Genomic DNA, 24,261 nt, shown 5'->3' with positions numbered 1-24,261 from the left:
ATGATCATCTAGAGGGTCATCACAGCCTTGGTAACGGGTATTATGAGACTATTATGGTCATATAATGGCTGTAATGTACCCATTGTGCATCCATTGTCCCTTCTTGCATTGCATTTCTATATTCTATTAATTAATTTTTCGTATTCTTTCTGAATTATAAGTTATGGGTCAAAAGAGAACTGCCAGTGGCCTATAGGCAGAGGCCTGGAAGAAGGAAAAGACTGGAGAATCTTCTCAGCCATTAATACCGTGGTTCAGAGATCCTGAGCACAGAGTCCTCTAAAAGAGGCTCATTGATCAGAGGTTTGCACTTGATGTCATACACGGAGTTCTCCATGGTGATGGGGCTCATTGACGTGGAATACAATCACACCAAGTCGTACTCCCAGCTCCATGTTGACCTGTTGATCTACCTGAGCACTGATCGGATCTAGACCCAGATACTTCGAGGCCTTGAGACATACGTCTGTCGGGCCTCGAAGACATTTGCCTTGGCATGTCCTGTTTTTAGTTACCTCCACGCCGTCCTACCTCTGATGTTGAGTGGGAGAGCAGACAACATGGGGGTTGTGAACCTCCATAACTTGTACTTCTTATGGAGCATGGTAGCTCACGAGCTGATTCGCATTGCCATGCCCTTGCCTGCCAGCTGCATCATCAGGCATAGGATCCCCACCAAGTTTCTATATATCTTGGTCCCTACATTACCAGGCTTCTACAGGGTCTGGGTTTGATCGACCATTATTAAGGTATGCGTCGTGTAGGGGTATGCAGCCACTTGGAGTCACAACGCTCCAGGCCATGCATATGATTGAGCAGCGGGACACACCCTACAGGGTGCAGTACTGGGTGGTCCATGGGACTGACTCTGAGTCCTCGAACAATGAGGAATCTTTTCCTGAGACTACCGCCATCAGAGTTCCCCTGATCCTGACTCTAGCTCCTATTGTTACTGCTGCTGTTTTTTCTCTTATGACTATCGCACCGACTACATCAACTCTATCAGCTCTTGAGGAGCGCTTGACCCATCTCGAGGAGGGTCAAGTGAGGATTAAGGGTCTACTATGAAAGATTCTGGCATATCTGCAATGTTAGGACCCCTTGACTATTTCGGTGCCTACATCACCCACGGTTACAACTCTAATGGCGTCGGAGTCTCCTCCAACTTCTCCGACACCAACAGTACTTCATCTATCATATTCAACGCCATACTTTTCCCTGCTGACATCCACCTTTCTGATTTTCATATACCACTTTTTAACATTTATATTTTAGTACATTGTACACTTTATTATCGCAAGGGGCACTTACCCTGCTACTTTTGTACTTTCTGATCTTAGTGGATTTTATTTTACAATAGTATATAGTTTTGTTTTGCTTTGTATTTAACTACCCCATTTATGTCTCATCAGGGTTTGAAGTGCTCGAGTGCTGTTCTGGCCCGCATAATTTTTTGCTTGGATAAGGGTAACTTCAACGCCCTACTCGGCCAAACTAAGAAATCAAGGGAGTACTAGTAACCATACACTCTTTTAATTTTTTTCTTATTATATATTACTACACTTGTGCATGCATGCGTACATTGGGGACAATGTGCATCTTTAAGTGTGGGGAGGGAGTGTATGTTTGCTTTTTCTTTACACTTTTTTGAGAATTTCATACTATACTATACTATGTTACTATACAATCTATCTTGTAAAAAAAATTTTTTGGGTGCTTGTACCTTATACACATGCTAGTGTTGATCTTTGAAGGCATTGCACTTACTTGTTGTAGTTTCTTTGGTCTAGGGACATGATATGCTAGGCTAGCAACTCTTTCGTTCCCTCTTGAGAGTTTGACTGCTCTGCAGGTCAGTACCTACCTTGTACCTCTCTTAAGTACACCTTGCACCTTATGTTTGTCTAGTGAGTGATGTTTTATAATGGGACACTATTAATACTTACTTTATTTCTCTAAGTTAGGACAGATGTACAATTGAAAAAGAGCTACCTCCTTTGTAGTGCATAGTTACTCCCAACAAGTCGGATACGAAATGTATGCCCTAATGGGAGAGAGGGTTGCCTCCTAAGAAGTGTGAAACCTACTGATTGTGTGAAAAAAAGAGAGAAAAGAGAGAAAGGGTAATCATGCATATAAAATTTTTTTGTTAAAAGGATAAGAGTGAGACTGAATAAAACCCCAAAAAGTTTCTCTACACGATCTAGACTATAAATAGTGGACTAGGAGACCAACACTTGGGAAAGTGCTTTTCACCATAGAGTGGACTACTCTTTAGAGGAATAATCATGCTACCTGGCGTTTGATAGTTCCCCCGTACTACTGAAACTCTATACTTAGCTGCCTGAGATCAAACACTTATCATGTATTCTATGTTCATCAGTTTTATTTGCTTGAAGATAACCAAACCATTAAGTGTTTGGGATATTTTGATAAGTGCTAAACTAACCATAGTTTCTATATCATTTACACTACATTTAGCATGAAATTCTACTTGTTTAGCACATCATTAGTACAAAATTTCATTATTTTGTTCACAATAACCCTTATCTTTGTTTTAGGAAGAAAGAAGCTAATTCGAGGGTGTTTTCGAGAAAAAAATGAAACAAATTGTTGAATCAAGGCTGCACTATGACTCACAACGGGCATTATGGAAACTCATCACTCTCGTTGTCTATACTTACCACTGTCATGATAAAGCCGTGGCAGCATGAACTCACCGAGAGTAACAAAGAAGCCACAACGACCTTACAATGGATGTTGTGAAGTTCATAACGACCGTTGTCAAGACACGTAACACCCAAAGATCATGCTAGGACGCAACTTGGAGCCCAAGCAACAACTTACTCACAACGGGAATCACAATTCCCATGGTGAGGCCATGGCGGAGCCAATTACTATGAATACGCTAGTATTCTCTAAATTCGGGGAGACTCTTTTGCCGAACAACCTAAGGTGACTAGATTTCTGGAGATTTGAGTGGCGTGAGATGATGCTTTTTCCATATTCCAATGGATTCTGATGGATTTCTCAAGAGTACATCAATGAGAATCATCGGAGAAAGATCGTGCATGACAGGTATCTTTCAAAGATCATCATCATAGGGGTGTGAGTGACACACATCTTTCGGACAATCTTAGGATCCTCTAATCCCCAACCTTTGGAGATCTATTAACGGAAGTTAGTCTAGAAATACATTAAAAGCTTATTTATTTTTTATTTGGTCTTGTGGTTCTCTTGTGCTTTAATGCTTTGCTTCTTATGATCCATAAGAACCTAATTCGAGGAGAATTGCATGTTTAGGCCCCTCAGTTAATATTTATGAATCTTGATTTATTAATACAAATTGTTCTAGTTTTTGTAATCATTGCATGTTCTTAATTACTTAGTATTGTTGATGTGGATGAGGAAGATATGACCCCATGTTGATAACACCAATGTCATGGTAGATCTACACATGTTCTAAGAGGTTAGGCATAGCTAGTTTCTGGATTAGGGATTGATTACTCCTTAGGCTTAGGGTTTGATATGGGCCCTAGCTAGCTCTTAAAACTTGGATTAGCATGCTAAGCTAGTATTTGCACTTAAACTTAATCTCTTTGTCTCCTTGTTGTGGATGTTAGCTAGGATAATGGATTCCCAGAGGAAATTCCGACTCGATCCCATCCTTGCCTCCCACTTGGATGAACCTTTACCCTTCCATGACCATCATCCTCCTCCATTCTTCCATCTCCATTCTTTTCTCTCCATTCTTCCACTCCATCTAGCTCTCTTTGGAAGGTTGAGGAAGAGTGTTGTCCATTGCCGGAGTTCGGGTTTTTACCGAATTCTTGACGTCCAAAGTTGAAGCGCAGAAGAGTAATGAGCCGCCTGTGCTTCCATGATGGCTAGGTAGGTTCTCTCACTCACTTGGTGATGGTAAAGCTTGATGCTTGAGTAATATGGGAAGCTTGTTGAATCTGAAATCTTAAGCATGTTTTTAGGTTATTTTCTAGTAAGATGCATGTTTAGAAGGTTCTAGTTGCATGTGCTTATACTCGTATAACCCTTTTGATCCTTAGAGCTTGTTATCATCATTCTACTCCATGGAAATTGAAGCCTTTTTCATGCCACCTTGGTCTGGTTGCATGTTGTTAAGTGGGTGGTCTATGCTCTTGTGTGCATGTGAATGTCTATGTTGATGTTGCTTGAAGAAGTTGCACCCTATCTTCTTATATGCTGAAAAACACTCTTGCACCCCTTGAATTTCTCTAGTTCATGGCCTCAAAAGATATATATATATATATATACTCTTGGAACCATCTACTTGTATATATATTTTTGCATGAAACCCAAGCTTCTTTGCATGCCTAGTGAATGCAAATATATTTATAGCATGTGTGTTTAGCCTTATTATTTTCAACTTCTTGTGCATACCTTTCAAAGACACATCCTTTTAGCTACCTGGAAAACTACTAGCACCCTTTTGAGTTTATGTTTTCTAAAATGCTAGTTATATTATTTTGGCATGTTTAAACTACTCTAGTTAGAGATTGGTTTGTGTGCAATAAGTATAGCTATTGGTGCTTCCCTTGTTGCACCCTTGAAGCTATAAGTTCTAAATTGTGGTTAGAAAAGATCATGATTTGTTTGTAGAGTAGATATTTAGGCTAACTCCTTTTTAGCTTTGTGCATAAACTCTTCTTTGCTTAAGTATTCTTATCATTTTGGTTGGTTCTTCCCTTGAGTTATAGGACCATCTTGAGAGATAATCTTGGATTTCAATTGGAATTAGGCAACTATCAAGTAAGTAATCCCTTGAACTCTTATATTTAAAATTTTGTTGTTTTGATTTATTTTTATAAAAATTTCAGAAATTTATTTATAATTACTCTTTGAAATTAATTTTTGGGAATGTCACCACGTTTTTATGACTTATGTTTTTAGATAAATAATTCCTAGACTTAGTTGAAACTATGGTGTTATTAGATTGCCAATATTTATTTATGTTTATTTTCTTTATCAATCAAATTTATATACTAATATTTTTGCCAACCATTCTTGCTTCTTTCAAGCCTTTATTAAGTATGATTTATGGATTGTTATTGTTATTTTTATCTTTCCATCCAATCATGCAACATGGTGATTTTGAAATGCTATCATAGTCATCCAAACAGGTTTGAAAAGTTGGTATATTCCTGATATTTATTTATTTTATTTACTTGTTTGTTTTATATATTTATATAATTTCTTTTTGTTATTACTTGAATTTTTTGGTAAAATATGTGTGAAATGTTGTTATTGTTTCTTCAAAGTGGGAACCAGGTTAAGGCTTGGAAAAGTTGGTATATTCTTTTACATTTTTTATTTATTTACTTACTTTATATTATTAGATGAAATTTTCACGAAGTTAATTGTGAACATTCGATATTTTGGCTTTGAAATCTGTCTGATTGTTTTTGTCTCCAAATGAGCGATAGGCAACCTTATCAGTGGGGGTTAAACTCTGACCTTATCGACAACAAATTCTGGAAAAATAAGACTTTAGTTTCGCATCGTGTCCGTTCGGTGAAATAATCAACGGCGATTTGATATTCAATCTTAGGTCACCGAGAGTAAATAAATGAGCTCTGTTATTCTGGCTCAAGTCACCGAGGGTAAACAAATGACCTCTAGGACCTATAGTGAATTTGGAGACATACTCAGGATCTGTTGCTTTCTATCTGGCCTTTTATTTTTTATCACACTATTTTGTGTTATTGATTTTTGTGCAAGTTTCAAATTTGAATTTTTTCTGTTTTCAGGTTATTTTTGGATTACTTACTGGGCTAGTGAGCTCATGGATTTGTTTTAAATGCTTTTTAGATTAGGAGCAGTAGACCCAGGGATCTTAGAAAGCTTCCAGTAGAGGCTTTCCTTTGGAGTTGTGTTTTATGTCTTTGTATGAGTTGTATGTTTGTTTAAGAATCTCTTTATAGGTCATTCCATATTTTTATTTGCTCTGTGTTTGAACTTGGTTGTAACCCTTAAGGTGTATCTTGTATTTTGTAATCCTGCCAGTTTATCTTCTATCTTCGCTCTGTGTTAAGTTTTGAGGCCTTGTAGACTTACTGGGCTTCCGCCCTGTGGGTCTTCTGCCGTTTGTCCGTGCACCGGGTCCGACCAGACCGGATTCGGGGAGTGATATTTGATTGGTCTCTTCTCGTATGATTCTAGCACTTAAGGAAAACATAGGAGGCTGAGGTGGAAGAGATTCCATCTTAAGTTTCTAGTGATTTAAGACCTAATTACTATGGCTTATTGGGGCCGGTAGGCCTTTGAATACCCCCAGTTCGATGCTAAATACTTGATTGACACTTAACACCTAGCATAATTAATAATCAAGATAACTATAGTACTTACTCCTAACTCCTTCCAAGTGTGCTTAATGACGTCTCCAATTATATTGTTTAATAGTGTTGTATAATTAAACTAAAAAAAGCATAACCGATTATGCTCTTGATTAAGTGAAAATGAAGTAATAGGAGCCTCTCGTTGTTCCAAGGGAAATATGACTCTCGTGTTTACCCACGAGGTATTACTTGATGGCCCGCAAACTTGTGGTCTCACAGACCATCTATAGTATTAAGTGTATATTTGTATGCTTATATAATTGCATAATTGGCACACCCATAAAGCATCCATCATGTACATGTCAATCGCATGATAAAGTGTGGGTAAAGTAGAGTGTCAATCCATAAGAACGGAGGTGAATACTAGTAATGACTCAATACCTAAAAAATAGCCTAAATGATGAATGATTAGTGTATGAATAAAAGCAAAAGAACATAAGAGAATACGGGAAATAATAGTAGAGAAATCAAGAAAAAAGCAATGTTTGGGCATAGCATCCCTCTAGGGGTTATAAGGCACAGGATAATGGTTGTCTAAACATGCAATCCTATTTGAACCAAAAAGTTTTTAGAAATATAAAAAACCCTGGCTTCCCAAGCAAAGAGTAATTGAATAAGTGCAGTGCTAATACAGACATCCACACAATCGCATTAACACCCTATGAAACCTTATTGTGGAATAATGATAATCTCTTCCCAAAGAGAGAGTTTACCTCTAATCTGAATATGGAGTAGAAATGTGATTTCTACTAGAATCTGCTCCACATGATTGCAAAGAGCACGGAAATTATCATCAATCCACTCAGAAGAACTGTGGGAGGCAAAGTCTTCTAGATATCTTAGCCAAAGGTATACCTACTACCTCTTTAGCAATCAAGCATTCAATCACACAATTAGACTCAAATAGATATGATTACAAATAAGAAATCAATTAAGCATCAAAGATCCAACAACCAAAGTCAAGAAAATAAATCCCAGAGTTTGACTATGCCCAAACATCTACATATTAACCCTCATTTAATGGAGGGTAAGCATTCAAGATAGAAATAATGGAGGAAAACATGAAAGTCATGAAAACCCCCTTCTCAATCGCGTCGATGAAGAATCACCAGAGAAGCCCTAAGTAAGCTTCCACACATGCCGCCAAGATGAGCTTGACAATTACGATCTTCAATCCCCTTAAATGTAGAGCCGAATTACCCTTCAAATCACCCCTTAAGTGATAAAATTTGTCTCTTTTCTTCCTCAACCTTGCCTCCAAGAATCACCCCAAAGACTAGAAGAATAGAATAGAAGATGCCCTAAAAATCCTCATAAGTTTTATTTATGCCCAACTGCTGATGGGCTGCTTACATGTATAAGAGCTAGGTTGTAAGGGAGCTGGAGAAGATGGTTGTGAACCTTACGGGAAGACTTCTGGCCGTAAGTCCTATCCATAAGATCTACTGTTTGTGTTGCGGTCCAGCTTACAGCCATAAGCACTAGACCGTATGATTCACTATTCTACTTCTTGTGACTATTCTTACGAGCGTATGTTGTGATCGTAAGCTCCTCTTAATGGTCCTTACGGGTGTAAGGCTTACCAGTAAGGTCCTTTGAATTGCTCTGAATCCCCCTTACGGGCATAAGCATTCCCGTAAGGTCTTTTGTAATTGACTTACAGCTATAAGGACGACCGTAAGCTACCCTTAAGCCACCCAGTTTGCCTTGTTCTTATTCTAATGATGCCGAGAGAGCTACAACTTCATCGTTTAATGTCTAAAATGCTTCTTTTGGTTCTTTCTTGTCTTTGAACGCTGCCCTAAGCCTGTTAATGCACAACACACTATATTTAGCATCGAAGTCCACAATATGGTTCTAATACATACTAATTGAGTTTACAAATTGATATGAAATATATGAACATTATACACTCATCAATATACACGGAAATGAATAACACAAAAATATTACAATTGAAGAAAATCAAAATCAAAAGTCAAAGCAGAGTGTAACAGATTCCGAAGTATGCCTCCAAATTTGCTACAAATGGTCATTTATTATTTCACCGAATGAACATGATGCGAAACTATAGTCTCATTTTTCCAGAATTTCTTGTCAGCAAAGTCAGGATTTAATCCCCCACTGACAGGGTTGCATATTGCTCATTTGGAGAACAAAACATTCAGATACAAACATATTTGCAAAATACGAGTTTAAAAAAAATCCGACATTTTTCAAGCTTACATATACTTAAAAATATTCAAAATATTTCAAGATAATAAATGATTAACCAAATAAAATAAATTACCATGAGTATAATTAATAACAAAACCAAATAAATAATTATTCAAATAATCTCAAGGGGATAATGCATAATTATTAACACAATAAATTACAAAAAATTAAAATACAAGATTTAATGTATCTCATCATTCAAAGAAGATAGCCCACTTATTTTCAAAATAACTAGGTAAATAATTGCAAAAGGAATTAATGTTAGAAAATAGATGATCGCAAATTGAGAATCAAATTGAGAATGAAGATAAGCAAATCTATAAAAGCAAGTGGACAAATTAAGGAATAAATAAATAACAAAATAATAACTAAATAACCAAAGCTAATGGCAGGCGGACATACAAATTCGAGTACTTATTAAACCTTAAAAATTTAGTTATTGGTAATAAATAGGATTAGTAAAAGGATAAATGCTTTGTCAAAATAATTGGAAGTAATAATCAGGTATCACAAAAGTAGTTGAATAAACCATGCACAATTTGCTAAAATTTTAATCTTACAAGAAATACGAGAACTTGTACGTGGATTACTCACCTGATACATAAAAAAATTCTAAATCCAAATTGAACAATAAATTCAGGTTCCTTCAAAAAGTCCTTCCAAAATGCTAAAATCTTCTTGCATTAATCGCACAATAGTCTCGGAAAACACACGAGATGGGCCACCATCCAACAATACCCAAATATAGCCATCCTTTGCAGCCTGGAAATTGTTTAAAACAACTTGATCTCTAAGTACGACAAGGATTAAACCACAAAGGCTGTCAGGAACTTCATCATGTTGTGGATGGAATATCTCCAAACAAGCACTTTCAACGCTTCCTCAATATAAGGAAAAAAACAAAGAATTCTTCAAATCCCAAACTATGACTCTTGCTCCTATGAAATCAGTGATCAAATCAGTAGCACTCTATGTGCTTCAAATAATATCATCAAAAGCTGAAAATAGTTCAATTGGCTCATAAGATGTGGATAGTTATTCAGGTAGTAGACCATTTACTGGAGTTCACATTCATCAAGATGGGAGTTTTGGTGATGAAATCAATCCTCACTTTGAAAAGTTGGTCGAAGGAGGACCATATAAGCAGCCAATCGCGAGTTTCAGTGATCAAATCAAGCATTAGAGGGTGCAGCAGCTCGATGGAATGATGGTGGCGAGGATGGTAATCAAAAGGGAGAAGATGGTGGCTCAGCTCAACCCTCAACAATAGAAATTTTAGGCTTAATCACGGGTTAACATGGGATTGAGAAATGAACTATACTAGCTCACAAGGAATCCAGGCTTTGAAGCTTTTTACAAACATATGAAGCAAAAAAAACTAGGATCCACAACAATATAAAATTCAAAGATATAATTCCACAACACTGCCCTAATGTTACATAAACATGCTATCATGTTAAAAAAAAAATATTATCTAATGAAAGCGGGGTTCACAGTCCTCAAAGAAAAATTAACCAATAAAATAATAAATCAAAAAAAAAATTTGATATAAAAATGGATAAACAATTTTAATTACAATACAAAGAAAGAAACATTGAGGAACCAAGACATAGCTTAGTGGTTTCCTACCTTGTTTGTGTTTGAGAGATCTCGAGTTCGAAACCTCTCAAGTACAATGCAAAAAAATAAAAAGATACTTGTCACCAATTTGTCAAAAAAAAACATTGCAAAATATAATGGACTCAATAGTAAAAAAATAAAATATCAAAATATATAATTTCAAAGTAAAATATTTAATGTGAAATTTATTATCATATTTCATAAGATTACAACAAAAAATGTATTAGAAACAAGGTCTAGCAACAAGAAATAAATTACTCTTCCTCTTCACATTCAATCCATGAGTTTCGCTCTTATCCAAATCCTCACTGACCAAACCATTAGGAAGTCTCCAATCAAACCTATGCATAAGGTTTGCCAATGTAAGCTCAGCAATAGTAACACTATATTAAATTGCTAGACAAATTCTTCGACAGGCACCAAAAGCAATATATTCATAATTTTGCCATTTGAAATCTATAGGATTATTTTCAAACCTCTTTGGCTGGAGCTCTTCTAGTGAGTCCCAAACATTTGGATCCCTTGAAATTACCCAACAGTTAACTGTGACTCTTGTTTTCTTCGGTACGTTATAGCCTTGTATTAGACAATCCTCTGCGGATTCTCTACGTACTAATAATGGTGTTGGGGGGTGAAGTCTTACGATCTCTTTGAGAAAAGCTTTGATGTAGTTCATATTACTTAAATCTTTTTCTTTAACCATGAATTTTCTGAATGCTTTTCCTCTTACCTCATCTTGTAACTTCTTCATGATTTTTGGATTCCTAATGAGCTTGGTAAGACTCCATTCTAGGGCTGCATAGCCTGTCTCAGTCCCACCAAAGAGCATGTCATGTATTATCATAATGATAAAAACAGTAAGAACTACAACGTTAGTTGTAGTTTTGAAGCATGCATGGTTAATTTGCAAGAGATGAGATAAATATTTAGGTTTACTTTTTCTTTGCTTCCGCATAAGGAAATTACTTCATTTTATATAATAAACATAAATCATGAGCTTTTTAATTAAACGTGTATATATATACATATAATCTGTTTTAATGAAAAATCATAAGATTTTTTTATATATGGACAATAGAGAGGTGACAATCCCCTCAATGGCGCCCAGTTGACCTGATCTCCTCTGTCCCGCCTCATCAAGTTCGTGGATTACCAAAGAGATTTATTTAAATAAAGGGCAAAAAAAATAATAATAATAACTAATTTAAAAACTAAATTATTCAAATGGTAAATAAAAGAAAATTAAAGGTGAGGTGAAAAATAATATTTGAAAAGCAAGAAAGTGATAAGTAATATCATCATTTTTTTCAAAGGTTGCATATATATAGTAAAAAATATTTATTTTACTTATCACTTGTTATTACAAATTTCGATGTTTTGATTCAGTTTAACATGAACTTTTCTTTTCACCCTTATATATATATATATATATATAATCTTATCACTAGTGCTATATGTATAATATATTGATTTTAATAAATAAATTATCCCTATTTTATGAATATATATATATATGATTGATTTTACTAAAATTTAAATCACTGGATATTTTATTAAAAATAAAAACATCTTCTTTTAAATTATATATAATATTTACTGGCATCAATCAAGTTTAAAAAAATTAAAAATTAGATCAAGGAATTAAATGACTAGTAAAATAAAATTATAAACATAATAATAAATTGAAGGTGGCAAATAAAAACCTCTTAAAACATTACCATTAGGAGGGCTTTCATGTGATCTTTGTAGAGGAAGAATTCCCTATTAGGATCACGATGAATAGTGATCAAGACATCCACAAAGTCATCATCCTCCTCTTCTCCCTTTTTTATTCCTATTAACATGGTCCTCGATCATCTGATCTAGGACATTGACCTGCTTGCTTGAAGTCCTCTTAGCCCTCTCATCCAACCCAAACAATGAACACAATCATCCAAGTGAAGGGAAGAAGTGAAGAGAAGTGGTCCTCCACATTGAACCCTCCAAGCAACACTGCAGTCTCTTCTATCATTTTTATTAGGATCACGATGAATAGTGATCAAGACATCCACAAAGTCATCATCCTCCTCTTCTCCCTTTTTTATTCCTATTAACATGGTCCTCGATCATCTGATTTAGGACACTGACCTGCTTGCTTGAAGTCCTCTTAGCCCTCTCATCCAACCCAAACAATGAACACAATCATCCAAGTGAAGGGAAGAAGTGAAGAGAAGTGGTCCTCCACATTGAACCCTCCAAGCAACACTGCAGTCTCTTCTATCATTTCATGAAACTTCATCTTGTTCCCACATTCTTCATCAAAGGGTCTACCCAATATGGCTCTACAAAGCATGCCATTGGTGAAGTAGAACAAGATCTTTCTCATATTTATCGGGGATATTGTGATGACGAAGCATTCGAGATCTTATCCATCAAGTGAGCCACTTGCTCCTCCATTGCACCATGCAAGGATTTCACCCTTTTGATACTGAAGAGATTAGTCACAGCTATCTTTCTCATCTTCCTCCGGTGCTCACCATATGGTGCAAAAACCATGTCTTGACTTCCATATATCATTATGTGAGCAGCATTCACTTTTGGTCTGCTTTCAAAGATGAGATCATGAGTCTTCAAGATCTCTTTAGCCATTTGAGAAAATGAAATCATGAGAGTTGGAACTTGACCAAGTTGTAGAAGCATGAGAGGGCCATGCTTCTTTGAGAACTTGTGAAGGGATTTGTGGGGTAGCAGGCCAAGTTGATTGAGGTTTCCAATGAAAGGTAGCTTCCATGGAGAAGGTGGCAGCTTATGTGATCTCTTAGTAAAGAAGAGGCTAGGACTACTTTGATGCTAAGGAGGAGTGGAACTAGAATAAGGGGAATTGGAATTAGAAGCTCATGAGCCATAGGTTTTGGTTTGCTTTAAATTTACTGTCACTGTGGTATGAATTTAGTGTGTGTTTGGATGGGCTTACACATTCCCATGCATGTGTTTGGATGGTTTTTTTGGGACGTCACCATTACCCTTGGGGGGTCACCATTAACCCCCACAGGGTAATGAAGTATTTCCCCCATATTGGGGAAATGAACCATTCCCCCCTACAAAATTACTATTATGCCCTTGTGAAAAACAAAATTACTATTATGCCCTTGTGAAACATAAAATTACTTTTATGCCCTTGTGAAACACAAAATTACTATTATGCCCTTTTAAACATTAATTAATAATAATGAAATATATATTTATGATTAAATTATTTTATAAATAATTATTATTTAAAATAAAAATTATTAGAAATTAATTAAAAAATTCTAAGTACGGAATGTAAAAATGTTATTTGAGATAATTACTAATTTAAATTTAATTAATAATAATAAATTAAATATTTATGTTTTAATTATTTTAGAAATAATAATTATTTCAATTAAATATTATTTAATATTAATTTAAAAAATTTAGTTATGGAATGAAATTAATTATTTGAAATTAATTTCTAATTAAACATTAATTAATAATAATAATAAAATATTTATGTTTGATTATTTTATAAATAATAATTACTTATAAAAATATTATTTTTATACAAGGGGTAAAATGTAATCTTAGCATAACGCACTCATTCCGATGAATTATCTCTCCAACCAAACACCTTTTTCATTACCATCCTCTACCCATTCCTTTCCACCCTCCTTCATTACTTCATTCCCCCTTATTCCATTACTGCCATCCAAACGGTAATATGTCTGCTTATATAGTGTCAAGATTGACGTTTAACTCAGTTAATTATCTAAGAGAGAAAGAGAAATGAGAGATACATGCATGTGCACTTCGTTAATTTTTAAAATGCGATCCACAAAATTAGAATGGAGCTTTTTTTTCTTTGCATTTTTATTCTTTCAACCGTTTTTTTTAAATCAATTTTTTAATAAAAAAAATAGAAACAAATTGATGGTTTATGAAAATGATATATTTTCCGAACGATTTGCTTGGGTTAGGTTTTATTTAATGATCACCCACCTGTCCAATCTGATGACAACCATATTTTTAATGAGTTGGATGGATTATAAACAATTTTCAATAGGCTATAAAAAAATTCTACTTGTACTTTTTTCCCATCAACCTAGCATTTCGTGCTGCGATTACGAGTCATTTGTTGATGTATGCCGAAACATCCATATATATATATATACACATATATAGTGACAAGTACAAGGATATAACTTGCAACATGGCTCTTCATGCAACCAATTTAAATATAGTGGTTTAGTATCTAATTATAGATGAGAAGTTATCTACGTCCATTCCTTGAAGCTAATGACAACCAAAAATTCAATGTGTTGGATTATTGATGAATAATTTTTAATTGATTCTGAAAAATCTTGGCCACATTTTTTTGAGCTAGCAGGTTGGGTTGAATCATTTTTTGAGACATGCCAATACATGTGACAAGTTAAATATGGTAGCTTAATATCTCATTGTATGTGACTAATTAAAATCTACATACATCCCATATTTACTCTTATACGAGTGTGCTATATAATTAGATTCATGTACATAATTTGGTTTCACTTTCAATATTGATAGCAAATAATTAATACTCCCTTGCTACATGCCTACACGCCTATTTCTAATAGCTCTCAATTTAATGACAATTAAAATTTCATTACTTATCTTCTCAATCATGATTTTACTCTTCAAAAAATTAATATGTATATTTCTTTTTATTAAAGTAGGTAAACCTTACGTAATTAATTAAAAAAAGAATTTCTACATTTTACTGTGGAGAGCGAATTAATAATTAGTACATGCATGCGGTTGAGAGATTTGACATTTCATACTGAGTTGTATAACTTGATCAAGATATGGCCACAAATTTTTAGTTTGATAATTCCTGTACCAAATTTAAGTGGCGTCCTTATCACTTTGTTAACCTTCAACTCAACCTTATGTTGTTTTATTTTATTTTATTTTTAAAGAAAACTCACCAACCTTATCTTTTTATTTATATCCACTGTTAAAAAAAACCCATGAACTTGATCATACCATCAGTTTAAGAGGCCAATCTCGAAGCTATAGCTTTATACAAGAAGATGCAATCATACTCTAAAAACCTCACTCAATCTATCCCAAAATTCTAAATTCTAATTGTTATCTATCTTCGCTGGACATAATTTAAAGTCATTGAGATTCTTTAGTAAATCTTGTTTTTTTCCTCATTAATTCAGCCTTGTTTTTGTTAAATATTGATTTGTTAAGGTCAGATTTTGGATTGTTGATCATGTATAATTGAACACAATTTTATATTATTTTATACATTTAATTGATATGTATTAATTAAGGCATTTATTTGGAATTACAATGCTCAATATCGTATAAAATTTGATTTTAGGTCAAAACTAGTGCACAATGGATATATAAGAGGGAGCAAAAAAAAATAATTAATATTGAATTGAACTAAAATAAGGAAGATAGAGCTCTCTCGACTTCAAAAACAAGGGAACATGCCAGACAGATGGAGTTAATCATATTGCATCACTGTGAGTTACGCTTATGTAAAAAATTAACCAATAAAATAGTAACTAAAAAAATTAATATAAATATTGATAAGTAATTTGTATTAAAATAAAGAGAAAAAACATTTTAAGGCACACAAATGATTGCAAGACTAAAAACAAAAATAGAAAACAGAAATAGACTACTAATAATGGACTCATAGTAAACCAATAGACTTTAAAAATATATAATTCCAAAGTAGAATATTTAAGATAAAATTTATTCTCATATTTGATAAGGTCACAACCTAGTTGTATATATTAGAAATAAGGTTTAGCAACGAGCAATAAATTGCTCTTCATCTTCACAGTCAATGCATGAGTTTCAGTCATATCAAAATCTTCAATAACCATACCATCAGGAAGTTTCCAATCAAACCTATGCACAAGGTTTGCCAATGCCAGCTCAGTAATAGTAACACCATAATGAACTGCCGGACACATTCTTCGACCTGCACCGAAAGGAATATATTCATAATTATGCTGCCCTTTGAAATCTATAGGATTATTTTCAAACCTCTCCGGCCGAAGCTCTTCTGGTGAATCCCAAATTTTTTGATCCCTTGTAATTGCCCAATAGTTAACTATGACTCTAGTTTTCTTTGGTATGTCATAGCCTTGTATTCGACAACTCTCCATAGATTCTCTAGGCACTAATAATGGTGCCGGGGGGTGAAGTCTTAGAATCTCTTTGAGAAAAGCTTTGAGGTAATTCATGTCACTTAGATCGTTTTGTTTGACCATGGATTTTCCGAATGCTTTTCCTCTTACTTCATCTTGTAGCTTTTTCATGACTTTTGGATTCCTAATGAGCTCTGCAAGACTCCATTCTAGGGTTACATATCCTGTCTCAGTCCCACCAAAGAGCATGTCCTGTATTAATAATGATGTACACAATAAGCTGCAAGATTAGTTGTAGTTTGGAAGCGTGCATGGTTAATTTGCAGCAGATGAGTTAATTACTTTTGGTTTTCCAATTGCTGATTTTTTTGACAAATATCAAAAGTACTTGGTTAATTTTACTAAATAATCAAGATTTTTTTAATTAAAAATAAAAACATATTATTGGCTTTAAGAAAAAATTATGAAATATTTTTTTTATAAACAATATGGAGAGGCTCTTATTTAAAATGAGCGAAATATATAATTATATGGATATTATGTAAATAAAAAGGTAAAAAGATCATAACAGGTCACAAAAATAAATTATTTAAATGGCAAATCAAATTTAACTAAAGGAGATGTGGCAAATAACATTTATAAAGCAAGATAAGAGTGACAAATAATTTCAATTTTTCGAAGGTTGCAAATAATAAAAATTTTATTTTAATTGTCACTCTTTATAATAACTTTTGGTGTTTTGATTAATTTAAAATTACTTTAATTTTTTAACCTTATATATATATCATTAATGCCATATGTATAATTATTATATTAATTAATAAATTAGATACCCTTTTTAAATAAAGAAAATATACAAATGATTTTAATAACAAAATCATCGAATTTTTATTAAAATAAAACTTACTCTTATAAACCATATAAAATATAGAATGTCAAACCAAGTTAAAAAAAATTAAAAAAATCATCCAGAAAGTAAAATAAAATCAACAACAATAATAACATTAATAATATAGGATGCAAATAAATATTGGATTTGAAAATAGGTGATAGAAATAGTAACCAAACCTATGTTTGGTTGCAGGGACAAATTATTGGAAATGGAAAAAGTGAGGGAAAAAATAAAATAAAATTACTTTGATACCTTTTAAAATTTAAAACTTGATATTTATATAAGAGATAGTGAGGTACTAAATTCTTATTTATAAACTATTTTAACTATTGTTATTAATTTTAATTAATATAATTAAATAAATAATAAATATCTTAATTTAATAATTCATTATTTAATTAATATGTATTAAGTAAATAATTTTTTTATTTGTAAAATGCTCATTATTATTTTAATTGCCATAGTTTAATAATTCAATATTTCACTTTACTATTTCCTTTATTTAATTGTTATTAATTAATTATGTAAATCATATAATATGTTTGGTATTTTTTTATTATAAAATATTTATGAAGAATATAAAAATTAGACGAGGACAAAGATGATATTTAAAATAGTTATCCATGATGGATAGCCCAAGGTGGATATTTATCACTGTATACAATGGTTCCCCTTTTGAGAGAAACCATTGCATCCATCCAAGCACGTTTAAAATCATTACCAGTAGTAGAGCTTTCATATGATCTTTGGAGAGGAAGAATTCCTTGTTAGGATCACCCTGAATAGAGAGCAAGACATCCACGAAGTCATCATCCTCTCCTTCACCCTTTTTATTCATATTAACGTGGTCCTCAATCATCTGATCTAGGACACAATCCCACTTGCTTGAAGTCCTCTTAGCCCTATCATCCAATCCAAACAATGAACACAACCATCCAAGTGAAGGGAAGTAGTCCTCCACATTGAACCCTCCAAGTAGCACTGCAGTCTCTTCCATCATTTCATGAAACTTCATCTTGTTCTCATCTTCTTCATCAAAGGATCTACCCAATATGGCTCTGAAAAGCATGCCATTAGTGAAGGAGAACAAGATCTTGCTCAAATTTATAGGTGATACCGACGACGAAGCGTCCGAGATCTTACTCAACATGTGAGCCACTTGCTCCTCCATTGTACCATGTAATGATTGGACCCTCTTCATGCTGAGGAGATTAGTCACAGCTATCTTTCTCATCTGCCTCCAATGCTCACCATATGGTGAAAAGGCCATGTTTTGACTTCCATAAAGCATTATGTCAGCAACATTCACTTTTGGTCTGCTTGCAAAGATGAGATCATGTGTCTTCAAGATCTCTTTTGCCATTTGAGAAGATGAAACCACAAGAGTTGGGACTTGACCAAGTTGTAGAAGCATGAGGGGGCCATGCTTCTTTGAGAGCTTGTGAAGGGATTGGTGGGGCAGCAAGCCAATTTGATGAAGGTTTCCAATGAAAGGTAGCTTCCTTGGACAAGGTGGTAGCTTGTCTGATGTCTTGGTAGGGAAGAGTGCTAGTTTGATGCTAAGGAGAAGTAGAACTAGAATGAGGGAAATTGGAATTAGAAGCTCAAGAGCCATTGTTTTGGTTTGCTTTGAATTTACTGTCAGTGTGCTATGAATTTATAGATATGTGCAATTGGTTCCAAGATTGACACTAAACTTAAGAGAAAAAGAGACATGAGAAACATATTGGGCTGTGAAAGACATGATAGAAAGTTTTTCCACTGCATTTTGTTATTTTTTAAAATGAGGTCCACTAATAATAATAATAATAATTATTATTATTATTATAATAATTATTATTATTTTATTTATTTATTTATTGTGTGTTTATTGGAGATGCCAGAAACACATGTAAATGCACATGGGTTATTAAAGAGAAAGAGACATGAAAATATGCTCACCCGTGAATGCCATAATAGAAATTTTGTTCGAGGCCCACAATATATATATTGCATTTGTTAATTTTTATCATGAGGTCCACAAAATTAGAATGGAGTTTTTTTTTTCTTTTTTATTCTATTATTTTTATTTTTTTTTATTTTATTTTTTAGGTTATTGTAAGAGCGTGTACCTAATTTTTGCTAATTATGAAAGTGCATGAAACACATGTAAATTAATGCACATGGGGTATGTGCAAATTTTCACAAATCAATTTACGTAATAACTTTAATAAAATTAATTTTTTTAATAAAAATAGAAATGTATTGGTGGTTTATGAAAATGATATATCTCAAATTTTTACAATAATAATATTTAGGCTAAATACATGAACGGAATTGATATTTCTCATGGTGTGAATATTAAGTTGCTATTTATGCCAATAATCATGTCATTCTTTATTTTTTTAAAATAAAAAAATAATAATTTTTTTTTATCATAAAAAATTTAGTGTAAACGGTACAATCTTTTTCTAAATCTTAAATATGTGAATGCTTGACATGAATGGAAACTTGATATCCACCCATTCAAACTATCAATTCGGCTTATTTATATAGTCTAAATAGCATTACTTAATTATTTAAGGATTCATTTTGATTTTGTTTTGTTTAAATGATCAAGCACCGGTACGAGTTCATGAATTATGATAGCTTGGTTTTTAAAGGGTTGGGTCGATTATAAACAACCTTCAACAGATTATAAAAAGTTTTATTTGTACTTATTATTTTTAGCAATTTGGTCATCCGTGTGCAATTATGAATCATCTGTGCTATATGCCTATTATCGAAACCCTCAACGAATTTCCCTATCACTTCTTAGTAATTAATTAAAAAAATTATATAGAGAGATAATTGCTACAGAATGAATAAAATTTATACTTGTTATAAAACTATATAATATAGCAAAACAAATAATGTTATAAAATTATAAAATATAGCAAGACAAACATAGAGCAAAAGAAAAGAATACTCTAAATGTTACCCGACTCGGACCCGGCGGGTTGGGCCTTGCGGGCTCGGTTACCCGGCCTGTATCCCCTCTACTCAATGTAAAAAAAGAATACTTCGTATTAGTTATACACAAGCACTTATCAAACTCCCCCACAGTGAAGCTTTTGCTTGTCCTCAAAAACATTCAAGCATATAAGAAGAAAAATTGAAAGTGCTTGCCCTTACGTTCACTAAAAGCATGCAAAAGAAGGATTCTACAAGTAAGGAAAAATTCCAACACTGAATAAGAAAAATCAACACTCTAGCTAAAAACTTGAATAAAAAAGAACAACAATCCGATATCGTGTAAGTGTGTGTAAACTCACTCAAGTCAACCCAACGTATACTCTTCAAAGTTGTAAGTGAGAGGGACTTATTTATGTACAAAAAGAAAAAAGAAGGTAGTAGCTTCACACATCCTCTAAGATAGCTCTTTCCTAAGCGGCCGCAAAGGTGGCTTTCACACTTTCGAGGTGGTAGCCCTTTCTACCGGGTAGTAGCTTTCACTTATCCCATGAGATAGCTGTTTCTCTCATTAAGGCATAACTAGTATCCGACTTATGAGAGTAGTTTCATATTTCATAGGTGGTAGCTCTTTCCACCCCAATGCACAAAAAAATAAACATATCTACTTTTTTCCAATCATACAACCATTTTTTTCAAAGAAATTAAAACAAGAACAAACTAAAATAGTCCCTTAAACGTCAAACTTGAGTTTCCAAAAGGTTTAATGAGTGAGTAGTGAAACAAATGTCAATTGGGCAAAAATTCCTAAAAATTCAAGTAAAACTAGAGCATGAGAACATTCAATGTTAAAAATTATCCTAACTTAAGAATACAACCATTGCAACTAAGGTGAACCGCCATTGGCTACAAGAGCATGAACAATGAAGCCATAAGTATAGAACATGTGTAATGTGAACTCCCTCCCTCCCCCCACACACACACACTTAAGATTTACATTGGCCTCAATAAACGCATGCAAGCACAGTAAAGTATAAAGCAATTAAAACACATGTGTGGAGAAGGGCAATTGAAACAATACTCCTCTAAACTCCTAATGGTACATTTGATCAAACTAATTTCATTGAGTGTTGAGTTCCAACGGGTTGTGAAGCGCACACGGCCATGCGAATACCACATTGACCGTGTCCATGACTATTCTTCAAATTCCAGACTCACAAGACCATCTGCATGTATAGACAAGGGGGTCCAGTGAAGCTCAACAAAAGCAAAATAAACTCGAATCTATGAAGATATAACAATGAAATACAACTCAAAACAACTGAAAATAAAAGATAAACTCAGAAGGAAGATCCTTTCTGAGTGGTACAAATCCAAAAGAAAATGCAGAAATAAAATGCGAAAACATAAAAAATAGAAGAATAAAGGTGCCTCAAGTGTCGATGTCAGGCGCTGTCTCTGCTAGTGTTGCTGGTGATATTAATGCCAGTGCTACTAGTGGTGGTGATGGAGGTGCTAGAGATCTTAGTGGAGTGCGGCGTCTCATCACAAAAGAAATCAAAATTGGGCAAAGAAAAGAGAAAAGGGAAGCTTACCGACAAAATGAAAGCGAAAAACTTTGAATACGGCCAGAAAACAACCCAAGAACTCTTTAAATAGATGGTGAGGGGTCGGGAAAGTGAAAAGGAGTGTTCGCTGAGCGTTTGGGAGTTATAGAATGAAGCGGTATTGATAAGTGTTTGTGTACTAAGAATTTGAAGTATTCTTTTCTTACGATAAGCATTACTTTTATCAAATTTATCGCTAATGCATGTGTTTTTGTGTTCTTTTGCGTATATAGGGTTGTAGAGCCAAATATGAAAGAAAGAAGCCAAAGTAGATTGTGATTGTACTTTGTTTATGAAGTCTTGGAGTGAATAAATGCACAGACACAAGTTGTGATCGAAGATACGTGAATGTGTACCAACCTCCATGCGCTCAAGCAATTACATGGTTTGGAGGGGCACAAAAGCAGTCACATTTGCGTATTCCGACTTGTGGAATGTTAGCAAAATCTTCACCAATATGGCATTTTATTGAACAAGCGATGCGATTTATGGCATAGACGTGTGCCTGTTTATGTTGCCTCGATGAAAATTGTAGATTCGAGAGTATTTTGGCGGAGCACTGTAGCAAATCAATGCAGCAAATAACTGTACCAGTTACTGTTCACAACCCGCAGAAAATCATATTTCCATAAATCCACACGGGCGTGTGGAAATTCCACACGCCCGTGTGGATGCCCGATTCCAGCCCTTTATAAAGCCGCGACTTGTACCTATTTGGGGATCCATCTTTCATCCTTCTCCCCAACTTTCCTCCAACTTTTGGGAGGCCTACGGCTATGGTTTAGAGGGGCTTTAGCAAGGGTTTTGGAGTGGTTCTACGGCTTCGACACCGCGTTTCTCTTGGAAGATAGTTATTGGGTGAGCTTTCATCAGCACCGATCCTGCGAGGTGTGTCCTAGGCTTGACAAGAGAACCTTTGGAGAGGACGAGACTACTCCACAAGACGATCGACACGAATACCGAGGGGGTTTTCTTATGGATTACATGTTTTTATTTTCGATTTCATTCTTGATTGTATCTTGCTCCATAAAGAGCTAAACCCCCTAATGGGTATTATATTTTCTTTAATTGATGTCCTTAATTGAGTTTCAATCTTGAATGCTTGTTGAATGATTTCTCTCTTAGAGTGACACTAGAGTTGAGAGTCCATCTTGGTAGCTTTTGTAGATGAGTGATACACCATGAGGGTTAGACAATGCTAGATTGGAGAGGGTTAAGAGGGTGAGCTAAGAGGTAGAGGAGCGTCATCTTTCACCTCCGGTATGATTTATCCTACCTCAATGTTCCTAGAGTTCTTTGCGATCACAATAGAGTGAAGTGGTAAGAGAAAAACTCCGCTGGGGCCTTAGTTGCATGAGCAACAGAGTGAAGCGTTGAAGTAATCCTTAGTATCTGGAGCTTGATTGTGACTAGGGGTCTTTTGCTTGAACCAAAGGGTTAGATCTACATATAGGAATAGGGTTTACCGCTTGGAATCCCTAGAGCTTTTTGTAACTGTACACAGTGTAAGATGTTGAGACTGAGCGATTTCTTCACCTGGGCATAGTGTAGAGTTAGTCACGGTTGACCTTAGGTTTGGGACCGTGTATTTTAGAATTTCCAAGACTCATTAAGCATCAGTTAGGAGACATAATAGATGGTCTTGCACTTGAATCAATAACCCTAGGGGGAGCAATGTTTGAGTGCCCCACTTTCTGTCGATTGTCTTTTCTCTCATTTTATTGTGCCTCTTTTTCTTATTATCTTTAGTCTTGTTTATATTGATTTTATCCATACTATTATTGTCTCATCTTCACTTAGCTAAGTAGCAATCGTTGTGTTTCTATTCACTATTCCTTGTGGATACGATAACCTACTCACTTGGCATTTAATACTTTGACAAACCCATGCACTTGCAGGTCACACACAAGGGGCGTTGTCAGGCGTGAGTAGGTTTTTAAAGAAAAGCCGCGCCCTTTAAAGTTCTATGCATTCACATGGGCATGTTTAAATTACCCACGCTCGGGTGACTCCCATAGGGTTGCTCACAAGGGCATACACACGCCCCTATGTGCTCTTAGGATAGCTCTGACTGCCTCTGAATGCATCCACACGGGCGTGTGGAAATTCCTCATGCCCGTGTGCTCGACCCACAGGGACACCCACACGCCCCTGTGGTTTCTCTATTCTCCTGCGAATTTGACTAAGTGTTCCACATGTCTCTGTGGAAATTCCACACAGGCGTGTGTATACTCGCAGGGGTACTGACAAGTTCCCCTTGCTTATATCCCACAAGTACACGGGCTTGTCAAAGTAATAATCCCGGGTGAGCGGGGTCGAATCCAGAGGGAGTAGGGAGTGAAAATACTTAATTTGATTCTTAGCTATGTGGAAGATCAATTGTGATAGGTGTGAAATTGATTCAATTCTTAACAATAAAATCAACAAGTGAAAGAGCAAAAGTAAGAAGAGGGTAAGGCAATCGATAAAGA

General features: G+C 34.7%; 1 protein-coding gene across 1 annotated transcript; it reads right to left on the bottom strand.

The window, feature by feature from the left end:
* Positions 1-15,905: 15,905 nt before the first annotated feature.
* Positions 15,906-18,966, bottom strand: LOC120275424 (cytochrome P450 71A1-like). The gene is made up of 2 exons (XM_039281992.1): positions 17,974-18,966; positions 15,906-16,612 (listed from the first exon to the last, which is right to left on the bottom strand). Exons 1-2 carry the CDS (start codon positions 18,865-18,867, stop codon positions 16,001-16,003), a joined length of 1,506 nt encoding a protein of 501 aa, XP_039137926.1. The 5' UTR covers positions 18,868-18,966; the 3' UTR covers positions 15,906-16,000.
* Between the last annotated feature and the right edge of the window lie 5,295 nt (positions 18,967-24,261).

The sequence above is a fragment of the Dioscorea cayenensis genome, chromosome 14 (genome assembly GCF_009730915.1).
Source record: "Dioscorea cayenensis subsp. rotundata cultivar TDr96_F1 chromosome 14, TDr96_F1_v2_PseudoChromosome.rev07_lg8_w22 25.fasta, whole genome shotgun sequence".
NCBI classification, from domain to species: Eukaryota; Viridiplantae; Streptophyta; class Magnoliopsida; order Dioscoreales; family Dioscoreaceae; genus Dioscorea; species Dioscorea cayenensis.
This window is presented reverse-complemented; position numbering and strand designations above follow the sequence as displayed.

Bases quoted from the DNA above. Each gene is read 5' to 3' on its own strand.
- LOC120275424 (XM_039281992.1), bottom strand. From the start codon at position 18,867: ATGGCTCTTGAGCTTCTAATTCCAATTTCCCTCATTCTAGTTCTACTT. The intron at 16,613-17,973 runs GTAATGATTTTA...TTATTAATACAG, and splicing joins ATATGAAAGCTCTACTACTG to GACATGCTCTTTGGTGGGAC.